General features: G+C 48.7%; 1 protein-coding gene across 4 annotated transcripts in view; it reads left to right on the top strand.

Annotated features, from left to right (window-relative positions):
• Positions 1-20,765, top strand: part of PKNOX2 (PBX/knotted 1 homeobox 2) — a 258,706-nt gene that overhangs the window by 211,205 nt on the left and 26,736 nt on the right. For all 4 annotated transcript variants that reach the window (XM_059930120.1, XM_059930121.1, XM_059930118.1 and 1 more), the window contains 2 exons: positions 3,131-3,302; positions 14,388-14,576. In XM_059930120.1, coding sequence (XP_059786103.1) covers positions 3,131-3,302; positions 14,388-14,576 — 361 coding nt within the window. The remainder of the gene's footprint in view (positions 1-3,130; positions 3,303-14,387; positions 14,577-20,765) is intronic.

The following is a 20,765-nucleotide window of genomic DNA, read 5'->3' as shown; positions in this document are numbered from 1 at the left end:
TCTTGCATTAAACTGGGATCAGGTTAGATTAGACTATAATATGCTGCGGTATTAGTGGCTGCAAATGAAGACTTATACTGGAGTTTAACCCCTTCACCTGGTTTTCTCTTTGTCTTCAGCGGATGGCTGAGCGAACCCATTGTTTTCCCACCAGCTTCCTGAGGGGGCTGAATAGCTCTTCTAGCAATTTGGGGCTGCAGGTGGGCTACCCTCAGATATTGACCCTTTTTTCCTCCAGACTGTGACCCAGCCGGCAGCCTTGGAGCCCAGCTATTTACGCATCAGCTCCCAAAACAAGGGTCGGGGAGATAGTGTCTAGAGACAGCTTTGCTAAGCCACGCAGCTCATCTGTGGCAGGAATTCATCTCGTCTCAGCCCCCGCTGCCCCCGAGCTTGAGTAGAATGACCAGTGGGTATAGGTTTGAGTGTGGTTGGGTCTCAGCCCCTTCTGCCTTTCTGCCCAGAATTATTAGAATCCCAGGATGGGACAGGCTCACGGGGGTCCCCCGTCAGCCTACAAACACTATGTAGGCTGAATGTTCAGTCTTTTTTTTTTTTTTTTCTTTTTTTTTTTAAATTTTATTTATTTATTTATTTATTTATGGCTGTGTTGGGTCCTCGTTTCTGTGCGAGGGCTTTCTCCAGTTGCGGCAAGTGGGGGCCACTCTTCATCGCGGTGCGTGGGCCTCTCACTATCGCGGCCTCTCCCGTTGCGGAGCACAAGCTCCAGACGCGCAGGCTCAGTAGCTGTGGCTCACGGGCCTAGTTGGTCCACGGCATGTGGGATCTTCCCAGACCAGGGCTCGAACCCGTGTCCCCTGCATTGGCAGGCAGATTCTCAACCACTGCGCCACCAGGGAAGCCCCTGAATGTTCAGTCTTGCTCGGCATGTTTAATCATAGCGTGCTGGAGGGAAGAAGCATGATCTGTTTTCATTTTCAGGACTTACTGTGGTTTCCAATATGGTAGCCACTAGCCACATGTTGCTATCTAAATTAAAATTAGTTAAAATTAGACAAAATAAAAAATTCAGTGTCCTAGACACAAGAGCCATACTTTATTTTTTTAATGGATCTTTATTGCAGTGTAATTGCTTCACAATACTGTGTTGGTCTCTGTTGTACAACAAAGTGAATCAGCTATACATATACATATATCCCCATATCTCCTCCCTCTTGCGTCTCCCTCCCACCCGCCCTCCCTATCCCACCCCTCTAGGTGGTCACAGAGCACCAAGCTGATCTCCCTGTGCTATGCGGCTGCTTCCCACTAGCTATCTATTTTACATTTGGTAGTGTATATATGTCCATGCCACTCTCTCACTTCGTCCCGGCTTACCCCTCCCCCACCACGTCCTCAAGTCCATTCTCTATGTCTGCGTCTTTATTCCTGCCCTGCCACTAGGTTCATCAGTACCATTTTTTTCTTTTTTTTAAGATTCCATATGTTTGCGTTAGCATACGGTATTTGTTTTTCTCTTTCTGACTTACTTCACTCTGTATGACAGACTCTAGGTCCATCCACCATGGAGGTTCCTTAAAAAACTAAAAATAGAATTACCATATGACCCAGCAATCCCACTACTGGGCATATACCCTGAGAAAACCATAATTCAAAAACAGCCGTATTTTAAATGTCCATTGGCCTCATGAAGTTAGTGGCTACCATATTGGACAGCAGAGATTGTAGAATGTCTCCATCACCTCAAGAAGTTCTCTTGGGCAGTGCTGGCTACAACGTCCCCATTGGCAGAAGCCTGGGGACCAGACCCAACATACATACTGTCTCCTCTCCCAGCACGCAGAGCTTACTCAAAAAGAAAGGAGCTAGATTTTGTGGTTCCAGGGCACTGAGGTGAGCAACCAGAGAGGGATGTGCCGTTGCTTTTTTGGGAACCATGGTGGGAGGGAGTGGGGCTCCAGAATCCAGTGTCAATACCCATGTAAACACATGTGCACGTGCCGGGTGTGAAGACATAGCTGTTCACTCATGCTGCAGAGAAATGAGAACGAGATGCGCTTATATATGCAAATGGGGTCACACACCTAACACATATATATTCAACAAAGATTTATTAGGATCCACATGCCGCTGCTAGACTCTGGGCAGACAGTGAGGAATAAGGTGGGCTTGCTTCTTGCCCTCATGTAGCTGAGAGTCTAGTGAGGGAGGCATGTGGTAAAGCAAACAACCCAGGGAGCCGTTGGCATAGGTTGAGGGGAGGGGCAGTCGGGGAACCTTCCCAGAGTGGGTGATGTCGAAGCCAAGACCCATAGAGTAGCCAGGTAAGCACTTCAGCTTACATCCATCCATCATAGACCCATCACACACATGCGCACACTCACACTCACATATTCATCATTCACCGGTTCATTGTCAGTCACCGAATATTTATTAAGTGCCTACTGTCAGCATCAGGGCAAGGTCCTAAGGATACAATGATCATTGAGACAAAGACAGTCTTGGGGGAAAACACTGGACAAATAATGATGCAAATAATTGTTTAATTACAGTTGTGCTAAGTGTGTGATGATAGAAACGTGTAGGGAGGTGTTACACGTGTGACTGGGATGTCTGACCTAAACTGAGTCGGCCAACAGATGCAGGACAGGTGGAGACTTCTGCCCACCATGTGTGATGAGTACTCGGGTCCACACCCCTCCACGTACACTTGCAGACACACAGGTGCTGCCCTCGGCTGGCTCCACGCAGCCAAGGGTGGGTGTGTGATCAACCACGAATGTTCACATCCAGGACTTTTCTGGACACTTCCCATATTTCCTTCCCAGATTGACATTGAGCCAGAAATGGACACCTACTTCTGTGAAGGGTTATACCCAGCAACCCTCATCAAATATGTGTGCAGTTTATCTGGACCAAGAGAAAAGTTAGGCCCCTGGTGGGAAGGAACAGAAGCCTCTGAGGCCCCAGGAATCAGGAGACTGAATTCTCTGTGCCAGGGCGTGAAACGCTGCCGTCTAGGCTGACCATGGGGACTGGGGCCTTTCTCAGGGAGTGGGACCCTGGGAGAAGAAGTGACGGCAAAGTGGGAAGGGACCCTGGTGGCTTCTGAGCCCCGACGGCAGCAAGTCTCTGAGTGCGCATGTGTGAGCTCTTGATGTCCCCGCAGGCACCCTCTTTTCCCGCTCCTGACGCTGCTGTTTGAGAAATGTGAACAGGCCACCCAGGGCTCTGAGTGCATCACCTCCGCCAGCTTTGATGTGGACATCGAGAACTTTGTCCACCAGCAGGAACAGGAGCACAAACCCTTCTTCAGCGATGACCCAGAGCTGGACAATCTGGTAAAGACCCTCCAACCCCCGCCCTGGCTAGGGTCCTCCTCCCTTCTGATCCCCTCCAGATGCCCTAGAAGCGATCCTTTCATTCATGCATTCAACAAAGAAATTTGCATGCCCCCTGTGGGCAGGCACTAGGTGTACCCTTCTAGCGCCTGAGAACCTTAAACCAAGAGTTGCATGCAAAGGTGTTGCTGCCGAAGCTCTCCCCTCCTCTGCCGCTGCGACACCAGCATGACCTACAACCCCCTTGCAGCGAAGACGGGAGGAAAGGAGGGTCATAGCGCCCAGAATGTCTGGTGTAGCTGTTCCAAGAGCTAGAGTCCTGGCACGCTGGTAAATCTGTCTTGGGCTGCCCAGAGAGGAGCTGATGGCCATGTGCTACAGTGTGGAGGGTGAGGACGACAGGCACAGTCAAGCAGATCAGTGGGTAGGAAGACCGGAAACACAGTCACATTGAGAAGATCAGCAGATGTCCTGCCCATTTAGGGGGACGCAGTAGATCAAGCTCCCAAACCTAGCTTGTCATCCACATCACCACTACAGCTTTAAAAAGTACACGGTCCTGGGGCCCACCACCTGGAAACCGTGATTCAGTAAGTTTGGTGGGACCTGTGAAGGTACATTTTGAAAGGTTTCCCAGACAGCTGCAGTCTTCAATAAGGCTTGGTAGCCACTAGATTAGATGATACCTGAAATTCTCATCTAGCCCTGGGAATCCTGTTAAGAAAGAGAGCTGTAGAGAGGCTGCTCTGTTTGTTCATCATGACAGCGGTCATCCTGGGATTATTAACCACAGCTCTTGATTTTTCTGTGGGTGGATTACCCAGATGATGCACGGTGAATTTGGAAACTCTGAAAAACTCTCTTCCACAAATTGATTGATTATAGCACTGACCTCTTGCAGTCAGAATTTAGTTAGTACCTACTCCCAAAAGGCAAGCAGAATTAGAAAAGCAAATGTGATTCCAAAAAGGAAGGAAGAAAGACACACATACACAGTGCACTGGCAGAACAGATTTAAATGACTTGGGTATTATTCTGTGTTGTGAATTATCCACCCCACTGCTTCTCTCAAGAGTTGATTATGCTACTTTACGGAGGCCAGAAGAGCTACCAGGAGAGCCCCCCAGCCTGGCCTGGAAATCTGTGAAGTGTTATGATGCGTTTAGAGGACAGAGGATAAGCACCTGACCGGGGTCAGGAGCGTTAGTGCAGGTTTCTGGGAGCCACAAATCCACCTCTGCTTGTGCCTGGCCCTCCCTCTCCCCTGGCTGGGATTGAGCAGACATCCTTCCTGGGAGCCCAGACCACTGTCTCTCAGGTCCCCTAGGAGAGCTGTGCCCATGCAGGTTCTCCAGTTGGTCCAGTAGTAAGTGCAGGCTGGCCTGGCCCTGCCCTGCTGTTCAGTTGCTCAGAATCTCAGAACCACAATTACGAATCAGGTCTTTAGAAGCTACACCCGCAGCAGCCATGGAGCCAGGAAGTGAGGCAGCCGTTTCTGCAGGAGCTGGAATGGGCACTCCTCTCCCTTGACCCCAAAAGAAACTGAGGCCTAAATTGGTAGGAAATACCTAAAATAGGCTGAGTAACATGAAAGAATTTAAACCTTCAGAGGTAGGAGTCCTGGGGAAACAAACCTCACAGACCTTGCCCACTACCACCTGCCAGGTGAGCTATAGAAGACCCCCCGAGGACAGCCTCTTATTCTAGCACAGCCTGGAAAATACCAAAAAGTGTGACCGCCTCCCTGTTCTCCCCTGGCCCGCACTACCTGGGTCTCTCAGAGTTCTGTTCACTCAAAGATTCAGATTTCTTCATTAATCCAACAAAACTTGGTTAGTGTCTGCTACGTGCCACGCCTGACCTAGGGACGCGGATGTTGTAGGAGCTGCCCCAATGGCCCCAGACCCCCAGTGCTCCCTGGGCCTCTAGCTCAGGGGACTGGGCCGGGAGTGGTCCCCTGGTGGAGCAGGCCTTGGACAGCCCACCTCCTCATGTGGACCTGATTTACCCAGAGCAGTTAGCCACAGTCAGTGACTGATGGATAGGTCGATTATTTAAATGGAGACCATTGAAGGAGCCAAGGACCTCAGCCCAGCTACACAGCTAACCCTCTGGGTGACTTTGACGACAACTCCTTTGAAGCTCAGTTTCCTCGTCTATAGAGCCAATACGCCTGTCTCCTGTGACAGTCATAAAATATTAACGAGATGGCTTGTGGAACTAAATGCACGGCATCCAGAAGGTTAAGGTCAAATGCAATATCACTAAAGCCAGGCATTCCAGCCACCTCACCTCACCTCCAGGCCCTCAGAGAGACTGTGTGGCCGGAAGCCTGAAACTTTACGGGGCGGGGGGAGGGTGTCAGGCAGCGCCCTTTGCCACCCCACTTGTAGTCCTGTGTCGGGAGGGGAGAGGTGAAGAGGCCGACCACAGGAGCCATCATTAGAACAAGAATCATGCAGCCAGCACAGCCGAGATGCACATAATTAGAAATTAGAAAAAGGTCAGATCACGTCATTATCAGCTCAATCAGCTGCCGAGTGCCACAGCCAGTTAATTTGGCATCTGTATTTTTTACAACCCCACACACGTAGCCCAACGGCCTGTAACTCTTTATCCGGACAGATATACTGCGCAGTGGAGCAGGGACATAAAATGAGACCCCAAGCAAATGAGCTGAGATAATTGAGAGATTTATTTTTTATATATATGTGTGTCAGGGCGGCTTTCCTTTGCCCTTGAATGTTGACTTTCACAGATGGGATTGTCAGGAGGACACTAGGGTCCCCCTAACTCTGTCCCACGCTGGGCGCTCGGGTCCTGCCTCCTCCCCAGCTCCCCCAGGCCCACCACGGGCACGCGGGTCCTCCCCCTCCAGCTGGTCCCCTCCTCTCGTCCAAGCAAATCTCTGTGTCTACCTGGCCTGCTCCACGGTCTCTCAAATGAGTTCCCATGGGCACTGCTTACTAAGCTCTGCCAGAGCTGCTCAGAGACCAGAGAAGTTCCCAGAGTATAAGTTTCTGAGGGAACCTCGCTTCCCGGTTAGCCAGCTGCCGGAAAAGAAACTTAGAATCACAAAACGCTGGCGGGAAAACCACAAGCGTGGAAAGCAGCACGCCCATTTTATAGATGGGGACACTGGAGTCTGGAGAAGGGCAGTGACTTGTCAGCATGCGGGTCTGCTGGCTCCTTGCACGCCATCGCCCACCTCTCTGCTTCCCGGGGGGTAACAGAGGGCCTCATTTATACAGAGTACCACCAGCATCTCTCCCTCTGGTGCCCACGCTCTCTGACCCTCTCCCCCTCCCCATTTCAGTGCCATGCGGGTGGCTTTCCACCCCCATGGTGGCTAAGCTGGAATGCTCCCCCGGGGATACCCTCACTCCCATTCCCACACCCACCCAGCGCTCACCAGGCCTCTGGGACCTGGCCCTCGGATCCCCTGCTTGGGCCCAGCAGCCTCTGACTGGCAGTTGGTTCAGTCTGTAAAATTTGCAAGTTCCCCAAACCCCTTTGAAAGGTAAAAGCTTTTTGTTTTATAAAATCTGATTTACGGGCCCCAGTGCAGGGCCGAGGTTTTATATATTATGCAAGATTTCAAACCGAAGCTGTAAAACGTACGGTTTCAGTTTCATGCATGGAATTTTTTTATGTGTAACTTTTTTTAACACTTATGGGGCACGTTTTAATGAGACCCTGGTGTGGCTTAAGGGACAGATTATAGCTGCCTGACCGCAAAGCCAGCTCCAAAATGGGGCCCCCCAGGCCCCTGGGCCCACTCTGAAGAAGCAGGGCCAGAGGCCAGAGGCTGTGAATAAGGAGACCAGGCAGAGCCCTGGGCCCACCGAGACCGCGGGCGGCCCCCTTCAGAGAGCCATTCCCTTGAGCCTTCCACCCACACTCTCTTCGCCCCGATGGGAGCAGAAAAATCCCACAAGACACCAGAACAGGGAAAGGAAATAATAGTCAAAGCCAGTAATAATTAACATTTATAGTGCACTTACTGGGTGCCAGGTGCCGTTCTGAACACTTCACCTGTATTATCTTATTTAATCCTCTTCTCAGACCCACAAGGCACAGATTATTATTATCCCCGTTTTAAGATGAGGAGATTGAGACACGAGGCAAAATCACCAGCTCAAGACCACACAGCACATACGTGGGTCAAATACAGGCGTGGAGCCCGGGCCCACACTCAGCAGTGACGCAGCCCTAGAGCCAGTCTTTTTTTAGTGCTTCCTCTGCACTTGTCTTTAGTTCTTTTCTGGCCTGATCTCATTTCGTCCTCAGTACAACTCTGAGGGGTTGCTGTCGCTATCCCATTTTACAGATGAGGACGCCAAAGAGCAGAGATCATGTGAATTGTCCAGAGCGTCCCAGTAAGTGGAGGACCCCAGACCTAGCCTCCAAAACCCACTGTTCTCTAGCACCCAGCTCTGCTGTTTAATTCTCACCATAGCCCTATGAGAGGGTTATCATTATACCCATTTTACAGAAGGGGGAATCCAAGACCGAGAACCCTATAGTCAATAAGTTACAGAGCTGGGATTTGCACCAGGTGGGTGTAACTCCTGAAGCCCTCCTCTTTCCCCTGAACCACAGTGCTTCTCCAAACTCTGGGGACGTGGGAAGGGAAGTGCCACATTGTGACTTGAAAGCATTTGACTTGTCCTGTGTGGTGGCCTCCCTAAGCAGTCTTCAGGCTCTGGACTTCACCTTTCTTCCATGTCCCAGGCCTTGTTCCAGTGACCCCACCCTTCCAACTGCTCAGGCCAGGTCCGGCTGGTCTGGTCTGGAAAAATTCCTGAATAGATTTTAGCTTTGGCTGCCCTAGTGACATGCAGGAAACGTCAGAGCACTTCAAGTAATGTGTGTTTCCCAATTTCTTCATCCGTAAATGAGGGAGAATATTCCAGCTTCCCAAATTGCAGAAGAAGGAGAGGGTAAACGGAATCTGCCCTCCAGGGCAAAGCTACCTCCCTCCCTAATTGCTGCCTGGAATCTCGCTGGTTACCTAATCTCTGAGCCTTGATCTCTTCATCTCTAGCAGCGTGATAACAATGCCTGTGTGTCTCCATGTTTCTGAGACTCAAATGAGGTAATGGAGAGAGGAGCATTTTGCAAATTGTAAAGTGCTACGTATATAAATGTTTTGAAAGGCAAGGACTTATTACTCTCAGATGAAGAGGCCGCAATCCTACAAGAGAGGCCACTTTTCAGAAAAGTACTTGATGGTGGGGGGGAGGGGCATGTTGGCGTAAAGAATCCACATATAACACACAGCTACTGTGTGCCCAGGACATATGTGTACATGATCTTATTCAGTGTTCACCACAACTCTACAGTGTAAGTATTACCTATCAGCTTACATTTTACAGATGAAGTTAAATGACTTGTCCAAAATACCCAGGCAGGAAATAGTAGATTCAGGATATCATGCCATGCGACTTCCCAGAAAATGAGAGGCCCCGGTCCTGCGGGCTTTCCTGAGACTTGTGGGGCTCGTGCGCTGTGATATGAGACTGAAATGCAAGGGTGCATCTCGTTTTGCTTTTGTGAAGCCCTCTGCTTAGAAGAAGAGGGCTGTTTTTTTATTTTGAAAGAGAAGGGAGGGAGAGAAGCTGAAAGATGAAGCAAAACTGGAAGAAAAGGAATGAAGGATCCACTCATCACATTTGATGACGATATTAAATTAAATGGAATTGTTATTGCACTAGAAGATTTGGAATAACTTTTTACATGACACTGATCACTTAGGAAACATAGTTTAATATGTCAGAGTTTTATTCTGATTTAGAGGCAAAAACCCAAAATTGCATAAAAATAAGATAGAGGATGATTTACTAAACATAAATATAGAAGAAAAAACTGAGGATGATTATTCTTCCACTATTTGAAATTGGAACAGCAATAGAAAAGCCAACAGGATATTAGAAATCATTAAAAGAGGTTGCAAAAGTTTATATGCATTTGGTTCCCTGTGGTTTATAAAGCACTTTCACATTATTATCTCTTTTAGCCGTTATCAAATCTTGTGAGACAGGGATGAGGAAAACTGAGGCTCAGAGAAGTCGTGGAATTAGCCCAATGTCACCCAGTTTGTAAACAGTAGGTCTGGACTCAAATCCAAGCTGTCTGATGGTGAATCCCACAGGCTTTGCGCCAGGCCAGGCAGCTGTCCCACATTAATGGCATCACCCATTTTTTCCTCTAATACTGAATAGGTCCTACATATTCATTGCCTTGGAATACCATTATGATTTACTCTATGTTCTTAAATCTTTAAACCAAGTCTATTACCTCATAAAAAAGTAATCCTTCACCTGTGCTTTATTAGACCAAAATGTAGGTCCACTTTTGGCCACCGTGCACCAAATCTGATTTAAACACATTGCATGCGTATTTCATTTGAGCAAAGCTATTTTGGGTAGATTTTACTTTTTATTTTGTTCTACTTAATTGTATTTTCTGATTCTTTTTACCTAATAAGGATTTATTGGCTATAAACAGATAGGTGCACTTTTCTGTGTGTATGGATGTGTATGTGTGTGTATTCATGAAAAGATTTTAAAATGAATAAATAAAATGTTGATTGAAAATGAAGGATAGTCCAGTAACGGAAAGCTCAGAGAAAGAAGAGAGAAGAAATGAAAGGAAGGAAGGAAGGGAGGGAAAAAGAAGAAAGGTTTAAGGAATTAGGATTATTTTGTCTGGGGGAGACAAAGCTAACTGGGCAACTTATTTAAGTCAGAGGTCTTGTCCAGTGCTTGGCATATAATGAGACTCAATATTTGTTGAATGTATAACATTAAATTAAGGGAGCTTGTATTGATGGTGCCTACAGAAGGCTTGGTGCCTACAGAAGGCTGAGTCAGCACTGTATATTAAGGCAGGAGAGATTGCAATAAGTGTTCGGAAGAATTGAGCAGCAGATTGAGAAAACATAGAGATGGTGTGACGCGATAAGAGAGCCTCAGAAGAGAAGATGCAGCCATGTGTCCGGGAGGGTTTGGACCATCCGGTCACCTAGAGACTGGCCTAGATCATCTCACGTGGTCCCTTCCAGGACCATCAGAAGTCCCTGTAACGTTCAGGGAATCAGAAAACAGAAGGCACCTGACAGTCCAACCCCCTCTTTTTATGCATGGGGAAGCACGGTGAGGTACTCTGGCTCCTGGGGGCCAGGCCAGAGCAGCCAAATGCGGGAACATTGCCAGGGAGGGTTCTGGAAATCCTAAACTTTAGTTTCCCCAAGGCTGTTTGGTTTTCCTGGACGCCCCTACTTCCTGTCACTAAGCCACTTTCTCCCTAAACCACGCACCCTATTAACTGCCATTTTCTCTGTGTAAATCCTGAGACCCCTAGTTGCCGGTGAAGCAACACAGGCAACCTGGCTTCATGTCCCAGCTTTGTTGCCGACTGTGTGACGTTAAGCAAGTAAACTTCTACCTCTGGCCTTCATTGCCTTCAACTGTAAAATATGGGCAATAATGGTACCTACTTGCAGAGGTGGTTATGTGGAATAAATCAGGCATGTGATGGGTTTAACACAGTCCCTGAGACGTAGTAAGAATAAGAAATGTTTGGGTATTGTTATCCATCAATCAGTCAATGAGTATTTATTAAACACCATATACTGTCAAGTAGAAAATTTAGGCAAGAGCAAATAATTTATTCAGTGCCCGACTCCATCTTTTGGTCCAAGTAATCTGGACTAAAGTCACTCTTCTCCTCTTTGCCTGGGACGGCACAGTCTCCTTTAGTCTCAGCCCCACGGAGGGGACATCCCCTGAGGACAAGACCCTGTGACTGAGCCCTGCTTGAAAACACACAATTGTTGGTTTCTGTCTTTGAGTGACACTTAGTCTAATTCAGTACTCAGAGCCTTTAATTAGTCAAGCACAATCCCTACCCATCAGACAATCCAAATGCCAACCTGGGGGCTCCTCAGTTGCTCCCCACTTGAAATGCAGATGAAGCTCAGAGCGGGTGTGGCCCTGGCTTCTAGCCACACAGCTCGACACACCCGATAGGATTCTCTGGGAGCGATGCCCATCCTTGTTTTCCTGGGCATCAAAATGCTGGCCAGAAGCTAGGAGGGTGGGATTTTCCTGGGCATCAAAATGCTGGCCAAAAGCTAGGAGGGTGGGATTTTCCTGGGCATCAAAATGCTGGCCAAAAGCTAGGAGGGTGGGATTTTCCTGGGCATCAAAATGCTGGCCAAAAGCTAGGAGGGTGGGATTTTCCTGGGCATCAAAATGCTGGCCAAAAGCTAAGAGGGATGCCTATATATTGCTTATGTCAACATAAAAGGTCTCCAAGGCGAGCCCCACTTTTTTTTTTTTTTTTTTTTTTTTACTTCGTGTTTTGATAGAACTGTAGATTCACATGCAGTTGTAAGAATTAATACAGAGAAGTCCTGATCCCCTTCTTGCATGACTAGAGTACAATTTGACAACCAGGAAATGACAATGGTATGATCCACCAACCTTATTCAGATTTCACCAGTTTTACATGCAGCCGTGTGTGTGTGTGTGTGTGTGTATTTACTTCTGTGCCATTTTATCACATGTGTAGATTCATGGGTGCCATTTTATCACATGTGTAGATTCATGGACACACTATGGTAGTCAAGATACAGGGCAGTTCCTCCCTCTCTCCCCCACCACATCCCTTGGCAACCACTAATCTGTTCTCCATCTCTAAAATTTAGTCATTTCAAGAATGTTATATAAATGGCATCATACAGTATGTAACCTTCTGAGACTGGCTTTTTCTTTTCTGCTCAGCATAATTCCCTTTAAATCCATCCAAGTAGTTGAGTGTATCAGTAGTTTGTTCCTTTTTATTGCCTAGTACTATTTCGTGATATGGATGTACCATAGTTTCTTTATCCATTCACCTGTTGACGTGTATTTTGGTTGTTTCCAGTTTTGGGCTATTAGAATAAGGTTGTCTGGAATATTCACATACAGGTTTTGGGTGAGCAGATGTTTTTATTTTTCTGGGATAAATGCCCAAGAGTGCAATTGCTGAGCTGGATGGTATATTCAGTTTCATAAGAAACTGTTCTGCTGTTTTTCAGAGTGGCTGGACCATTTTTCATACCCACCAGCAACATATGAGTGGTCCCGTTTCTAATTCCTTGCCAGCATTTGGTGTTACCTCTATTTTTAATGTTAACCATTCTGATAGGTGTGTAGTGATATCTCATTGTGGTTTTAATTTGCATTTCCCTGATGGCTAATGACATTGAACATCTTTTCATGTGATTATTTACCATGTATATATACTCTTCAGTGAAATGTCTGATGTTGTCTTTTGCCCAAGTTCTAATTGGATTGCTTGTTATTTCACTGGCTAGTTTTGAGAGCTCTTTATATATTCTAGACATACGTCCTTTGTCAGATATGTGGTTTGCAGATATTTTCTCCCAGTCTGTAGTTTATCTTTTCATCTTCTTCACAGGGTCTTTTGAAGAGCAAACATTTTACATTTTGATGAGGTCCAATTCATCAAGTTTTCCTTTTCTGGGTCATGTTTTTGGTGTCAAGTCTAAGACCTCTTTGCCTAGCCCTAGGTCCTGATGATTTTCTCCTGGGTTTTTTTTTTTTTTTTTTCTAAAAATTTTATAGTTGTATGTCTTACATTTCAGTCTTTGATCCATTTGAGTTAATTTTTGTATAAGATGTGAGATTTAAATCAAGGTTCACTGTTTTGCTTGTGGATATCCAATTGCTCCAACACCTTTTTTGAAAAGCAATTTGGCCATATTTATCATGAGCCAAAAGTATGTCCATAGCTTTTTTTCTGTCACTTCTGGGACCTTGTCCTAAGGAAATAATGCAGAAACACGAATAAGCTATAAGGTTGGAAGATAAGTCACTGTAACATTTTTTTTAAATAAAATTTAAAAATTGGAATTAACCTAAATGCCCAACCATAAGGAATTGGCTAAGTGTGGCACACACATGGAATGATATGCAGCAATTTAAAATGTATTTACTCAATAACTTTCACCCATTCAACAAATATTTACTCAGTATCCACTTGTGTTAGTAACAAGGATAATGGGGTGAGCAAATTAGCCACCACCCCTCTCTTCTAGAAGCTTGCAGTCTAGAAGGGAGAATAGAGGAAACATTCCTGCCACTTAGAAAAATACATTTGGTAAACTAAGGGGAAAAACAGGAAGGAAAACTGTACATACAAGGTGATTGAATCTATGTTGAAATACACGCATGCGAAAAAGAACAAAAAAATCGTCATTCTTTTTAGGGTGATTAGATCAAGGGCAGTCTTTTTCATCCTCTGTTTTCCATACCTTCCATGGCACCTTCTTTTTATAATAATAACAGCGATAAAGGGAAAAGCCTCGACTGAGAAATAGCTTCTTGCCTTGAAAAGGTTAGGAACGTCCACTTGAAGAGGCGGCAGACAAACGTACCAAAGGGTACGGAAAAGGCCACCGCACCCAGCTAAGTCATGCTGGATGATGCGGTCAGTCAACATGTATTGATGGGGTGTCTGCTAGGTGACTGGCATCACGTGAGGTACTCAGAATACGTGTTTAAGAATAGCCAGTCCCTGACCTCTTGGGGCTCTTGCAAAGAACTCTGATCTCGGTCTTCCTCGTGCCTGTTCAAGGCCTCACACTTTGCAGCTCACGCCTTCCCTCAGATGCTCCTCTCCACAAAACTGTACAGTTGTCAGGGAGCGCGTAATGGTCCCCATTTGTCAGACAATGAGGCGCGGAGAGCTTAAGCACATGGCCAAGGCCACACAGACTGTAAATGGCAGGCAGGGGGCTTGAGACCTGGCCTTCTAACCTCTAAGGACAGTGCTGTTCTCAGAATACCACACCTGCCTCAAGAACAGCTGTGATAAGTGAACTCAAAGCAAGGAAACAGTTGGCAGCTACCCACAAGGAGAATTTAAATCCTGCGGTGGAAAGCGTATGTCCCTAGGGCGAGCATGGGCTCCTCTCTGTCCGTGTGCTTGGGACTTGGGGGGGGGGGGTGCGGTCAAGGCAGTGAGGGGACTGGGATCCAGACACCTGGGCTCACCTCTCCTCCCCCTCCACAGATGGTGAAGGCAATCCAGGTCCTGAGAATCCACCTGCTGGAGCTGGAGAAAGTCAATGAACTCTGCAAGGACTTTTGTAACCGTTACATCACCTGCCTCAAAACCAAGATGCACAGTGATAACCTGCTCAGGAATGACCTCGGGGGGCCCTACTCCCCCAACCAGCCCTCCATAAACCTTCACTCACAGGTAACACACAGGGCTGGGTCCTGTCTCCTAGCCAGGCTCCTAGGCGAGGTGTCAGAACGTCTGAAGGTCCCGTGGAGACCTAGGAAAATGGTTTAGACTCACTGTATCCTTTCACCACGAGGTGAGAGCATCCTCTGATCCACTCCTCCTGCTCTTTTCAGGCAGCTCAGTCCCTTTTTCACCCAGAGCTCGGCATGCCAGGGCATCAGTATTCCCTAGAAGATGACCAGATCTGAGAGGGACAATGTCCAAAGTGATTCCTGGCTTCCTGGTCCAAGATATCCCCCAAAATGAGCACGAGAGTTAAGGAGATGGAGAGCTTTGCAGGAGAATGAGGCGGGGACAGAACTGGGAGTGGACCCAGACATCCCAGCCTCACAGGCTTCTCAACGGGGGCTGTGGCTTGATGAGCTCTCTGTGTTTTGGGAAGGAGAGTGTGGGGAAAGTGGGCCTTCCCTGAATCCTGCCCACCTAATAGGAGACAACAGCTTCCCACGGGACAGCTTTTCCCCGATCGTTCTCTAGTTGCTCACTCTGCCCTGGCACATCTGTCTCCCTGTGGTCCAGGGCCACTGTGTAAGTCACCTAAAGTCACCCCTCACAAGATTCACCTGCCACCTTCATCCTGGGAACTGGGAACTGTGGAAATGGCAGAGAATGGGCTCTCTCTCCAGGACAGAATATTTTCCCAAAACCTATAAACTAAGAAAGCTTCCTGGTGATACCTTCCCAACTCACTGGTGTCTATGTAAGCCCTAGACTCACCACTTTCTTCTTCTCCCACTGAGCTCTTGAGTCCAGGACAGACACATGGAGGGTCCCCCAGGAGGTTTGCACTAGCCTCTGCCCAAAAGACAATCAGGCTTGGGGATACCGGTAAACTTTCTAAGAATGCTTGGTGAGACATGCTGGAAAGAATGCCAAAGAAAGATGGTGCCATTTTTATCCTTAAGTTTTAAGGATCGATATGTATAATCTATCTCTCTAGGTTGGTGGAGGCAGGGGAAAGGACATGGTGACCCCTAGAAGGCCAGCCATACCTTGTACATTTTGATAGCAGGAATCGCATTGAACCCACCCCAGTGGGGTCTCTGTGGGACTCGATAGTGAGTACTGTATGGGACACGAAGCCGGAAGTTTATTTCCTCTTCCCATTGCTTGAAATCACCAAATCACTTTATTACAGATCTAAACTCAGCTGCCCAGGCTTCTGCTTGCTAATATTCTCTTGAAATAGACTCATTCCTTCAGAGTCTTATTGTACTTTCCCTTATGATCAAAATTAGCAAGAAACTTGCATAAAAGAGGACAATAATTGCTCAACGAGCATCTCGTTTGTAATTTATTAGTTTCTATTATTGTGGGTTACCATGGCGATGCTGCCGCAGCCCCGGTGATGGGAGAGATGCAAGATAGGAGCCAAGGAGGCTGTGAGGCCTCACCAAATGGAGATGCACGTTTTTATCAGTAATTTTCATGAAAATAATAAGTGAGGAGTTAATGAGATGGAAAGCCATCCTGTGGCTATTGTGAATTTGTTTTAAGTGTTGATCTAATTAGAATGCATCGGTCAGGAAAAGTAATGAGGATTTAGTGCCTCACAGAGATGTGAGGATCATATCAGAAAATTAGCACAAGTCTTTGGAAATAATCAGGTCCTTGGAGAGGCACTGGGTTTCCCCTCCTGGGCCCTCCAACCCCAGCTCGAGCTCTGGCGTTGGGGGTGTACCAGGGCAGTGGGAGAAGAAAGAAGGGCCAGAGGGCTTTGCAGCCACAGTGACCCCCTCAGGCTTGGGGTCCCCGGGCCGACAACTTCGTGTGCAGAAAGCAGGGTCACCGGAGACGCGGGTTAGCAGAGAAGGATAACGTGGGCTCTGGGTGAGCCGGGCCTCGGAGATGCTATCTGCAAAAATCAGTCCTCCTGGGGAATCCCTGCATTCAGTGCCTCTGAGCTTAGAGGAGAGAGGAAGGAACTTTGATTCCTATCACCGTAAACATCCCATCTGTGCCTGACAGTGAAGCTGGCCCTGGGGTGACCACTGCAGAAAGGCCTCTGATCCGCTTAGAAAGAGGAACTCAGACAATCAGACACAAACAAAGACACCAAGAAAGAGAGGAGAAGACACTTAGCGAGGTGGTCCCATTTGCTGCTTCTCAGATTTGTCCCTTCATTTCCTCTCACTGGCCCCACCTACTTGTTCAGGCTTCAGTGGGTAAATAAGGTAATTACACACGAGCTGCTGTCATAGCTTCCTAACCTGCTCTTCTGTCTTCTCCGGCTACCTCGCAGCCCTCCTACACACACACACACACACACACACACACACACACACACACAAATTCACATATGCACACCTCTTAACCTTCTGCTGCTAGCTTTATCTTCTAAAGCTCTATTCAAGCCATTCTCCTGCTCGAAAACCCCAATCGCCCCCCAGAGTTTTCACATCCTTTCACTTGACGTTTGATGCCCTCGTAGGTCACTATTTTTCCACGCCTGTGTGTTTGGGTGATGACCGCACACCTCTGCAGGACCAAACCCAGCCTCTTCCCCAAGGGCAATAATAAGGCTGCTCTCTCCATGGGGGCCTCCCTGACACCCCACCCCAAAGCATGGACTTTTCTTTCTCTCAACTAACTCCTGGGCACAGTGGGCCATTTACATGGTAAATATCCCATGTGACTTTACGTTTTCCTCTCCTGGTGAATGATAGGCAGCCAGTAAATATCTGTTGAAAGAAGTAATATGATGAGAAAGATAGAGAGAAATCAAGGGAGGCAAGAGGAAGGCAAAGGAGGAAAGGAGAAGTAGGGAGAAAGACAAAGGGAAAGAAAGACAAATATCAATGGTCACGTTTGAGAGGGAGGTACAGAGAGGCTGAAGAACTAGAGGAAAAGAACAACAAAGACAAAGAGACACAGACCGAGGAAGAGGAGAGTGGGGCTGAAGACAGGCAGAGGCAGAAAGGAGTTGGAAAGAGAGATGGCGGCAGTAGTGGGGCGGGGGGGTCAGTGCAGCGTCCCAGGTGTGTGTCGGGGAGAAGGTGAGCAAGATGTGCCCTGCGCTGCCCCGTCCACATCCCCAGGTCAGGCTCCCATCTCTGCCTCGCCAAGGTGGGCGCGGGCTGGCCTGGGCCTTCCCAGGAAGGAGAGACCCTCGGGGCCAAGAGACTCAGTGCAGGAGGCAGGCCTGCCTGGGGTCCGGGCGTGGGAGCCAGCTCGGCAGAGGAGAGAGGAGGAGCGTGGGTGCGTGGGTGTGTGTGTGTGTGTGTGTGTGTGTGTGTGTGTGTCTGTGCACACATTCGTCATGGTTCGACCTTAATCCCCCCCAGCCTGAAATAGCCGCGACGAGCGCCAGCCTGGCCTGGGGAGGGGTGTCTCCCCTCTGGAACTTGATCCTCAGGATCAACATTCCAGCCGCCTGCCAGCTTTGTTGCAAACTGCTGGCTCATGGTTTTGCCTGTGTGCTAATCATTCAGCCTTGTGTTGCAAAGTGGGAGATGTTTTTTTATTCAAATTGGTCCCCCTCTCTCAGCTGCCATACTGAGTCCCCATCCAGCTCTGTGAGGTCCAGGCATACTCCCCGCTTGGCCTCCCCTTTCTATGTGTGAGCTTTCTCCTAGGGGGTGGAAGGGGGTTCGGAGAGGGGGTGACTGCTTTCAGCAAGCAGGAAAGCTAAACCGGGGTTTCCAAGGACTTGGGCCACAGCCTGTCCTTTCTCCTCTGGAGGAGGCCACCCTGCCCTGCCTGCACCTAATGACCCCCAGGATTCTTACTCGGCAGAACCCAGGCTTCCTGTGGGGGCAGATCCTCAGTGAAGAAGCCCTTCCTTGATGTCACCAAATAAACCATTCCACTGGAGAGACCCTCATGCCCGCCCCCCTCAAGCATTAGTTTGACCTCTTTCCCCGTGGAGATTAAACCTCAGCTCTGTTCCAGTGCAAATCAGGCAGAGCCACAGTTCTCATTCATTTGCCGAGCATTTAGGGGAAGCATACATTTACTGTATGCACCGTGCTAGGTCCTGGGAGAACACAGGGAATTGTCCGTGATGAGTGCCCAATCTCAGTGGGAGGGAGCTGGAGTCACACCCAAGGATCTAGATAAATTATGTGAGCACAGAGTGCTCGGGGGCAAGGGGACCCTGAGGAAGGGCAGGAAGGCAGCCGCTGGAAGGGGTCTGGATTGAGCAAAGCATGTGTATGGCCTGAGGTTGCCCAGTCACCACTCAGCATACTTCTTCCTCCCCGGGGAAAGCCCAGGCCCCAGCCTGCACGCCCTCATGGCCAGGGTTTGTTCCTGCCCAGAGACAGGACGAGCAAACCTCTGTAAGGATCAGATAGATAGGCCAGCAGGAGGACTTTCAAATCCTATTGTGATTGCAGAAGCTGTAGATTCACTGGCCCTGGGAGGACTTCCTAGAGGAGGGGGCAATTCAGGCAAGCTTGGGGGAGTGGAGGACGGTTAGCAGACTACCTGGGAGCTCTCAGTGCGAATGTTCCCAGGGTAGAGAGAAGTCTGGAGAAGGTAAGGAACAGAGAGAGCCTTTCACAGTCCCTGCAGAGAAGGGGCCGGGGTATGGGGGGAACATCAGTCACTCATGCCACGTGCATCTGTTCAAGCACCTACTGAGCTTGCTGGGTTCCAAGGGCATGAAAACCACTGCGACACAATCTCTAACTGCGAACGTAATGATGGAGCATCTTGCAGCCAAATTTGTGGGAGGTTATGCTTTGAGTCTGATCACCACAGCCAATTGCCAAAGACTTTAAAGGCAGTGGAGAATGTAGGCAACGGGGTAAGGATTGGAGACGCGTTGGAGACAAATGAACCGACTCACCACCTCTTGAGCTGCTCAAGGAAGAACTGGCAGAGAAAGGGGAGAACGTCCACGTTTATTGAGCTCCCTGGTCCCAAGCACTCTGGGTACCAGGTGCTTGACATAGATTATCTTGCTTATGCCTCACAACCAGCCTGCAAGGTGCACATTATTTTCTCCATTTTACACCCAAGGAAAAGGAAACTCAGAGCAGTGAAGTCGCTGGTTCAAGGTCACACACCTAATAAGCAGCAGAGTCAGGGATGAGTCTATTTTCATTTACTAGATCCTTTTACTTTTTCTGTGACACGTAGGAAGGAGAACCAAGGGTCCTGGGCCCTGGGTGGGGAAGCATGACCCTACCTAGCTGTAGATCAGGGATTCAGAGACCAGTGAGTGAGAAACCAATTGCTGGGAAGCAAGAATTTAGATTTGCTAATAGATTGAAAGTAGGGAAGGGAGAGGCCACAGAGTAAGCACAGTTCTGAGATTCCGGGCTCAGCCGACCAGATGTAACTCTGCAGCTGTGCTACTCTCCAGAAAAATAGGAAGGGCGCTAATCAGTACATCCTCACCTGGGGAAGGGGAAACTTACCTATTGACCCACAGAGTTTGCATTTTCAACATTAGCCGGAGGCCAAGGGGGTGGGAAGCCAGCATCTCAGCTCAGCCCCTGGAAGTTCTGCCCCGTGGTGGCCGAGCTGGGGGTGGTGACCCACCCTGCAAGGTCGCTGCTGAGATGAAAAGGGGACACCCCCAGACCCAAGTGACAGGAAGCTGAGTTCCGGGAGTTCCACTGCCTTCCTCCTTTATGGGCGTTAAGACTGTCCCTCCTGGGTTCCTAGCCCCCCGGCCTCCGCTCAGGGGCCAGGACCCCAAGAGGGCGGCCCTGCCAGGCTCAGAAACCTGAGCGGCTCCCTCTTTCTGAGGGAATGTTCCTTAAGAGCAGCAGCTGCTGCCATTCCCTTGAGACGAAAGCTCCCAACTGGAGTGGAACAGGAACAGGATTAGGTGGCTTGTTTACATGTGATTGGCTTCCCGGGTTTGGGAACCCAGCTTTCCCAGCCTGAGACAGCACGCTGGCTCTGCCAGAACTGGAGGGACGCGGCCAAGAACACGGTGTCTGGGGACATCGGCAACGTCCCTGCCCCCCGAAGGCACACGCTCACCCCGTTCCAGGCTGAAGCCCACTCAGGCCACCCATCTGCTGAGCGTCTATCGTGCACCCAACGCTGTGCTAGGCAGTTTGGGGGAATTCAAAGAAAGACCCCTCTTTCCCTCAAAAACCCTGCAACCAAGCAGGGGGAGGTGACATGCGCATGAGCGAGAACCCTTGTGCTGCCTGCCCGGCATATCAGGCTGACAGGAAG

Source organism: Balaenoptera ricei, chromosome 8 (assembly GCF_028023285.1).
Source record: "Balaenoptera ricei isolate mBalRic1 chromosome 8, mBalRic1.hap2, whole genome shotgun sequence".
In the NCBI taxonomy this organism is placed as follows: Eukaryota; Metazoa; Chordata; class Mammalia; order Artiodactyla; family Balaenopteridae; genus Balaenoptera; species Balaenoptera ricei.
This window is presented reverse-complemented; position numbering and strand designations above follow the sequence as displayed.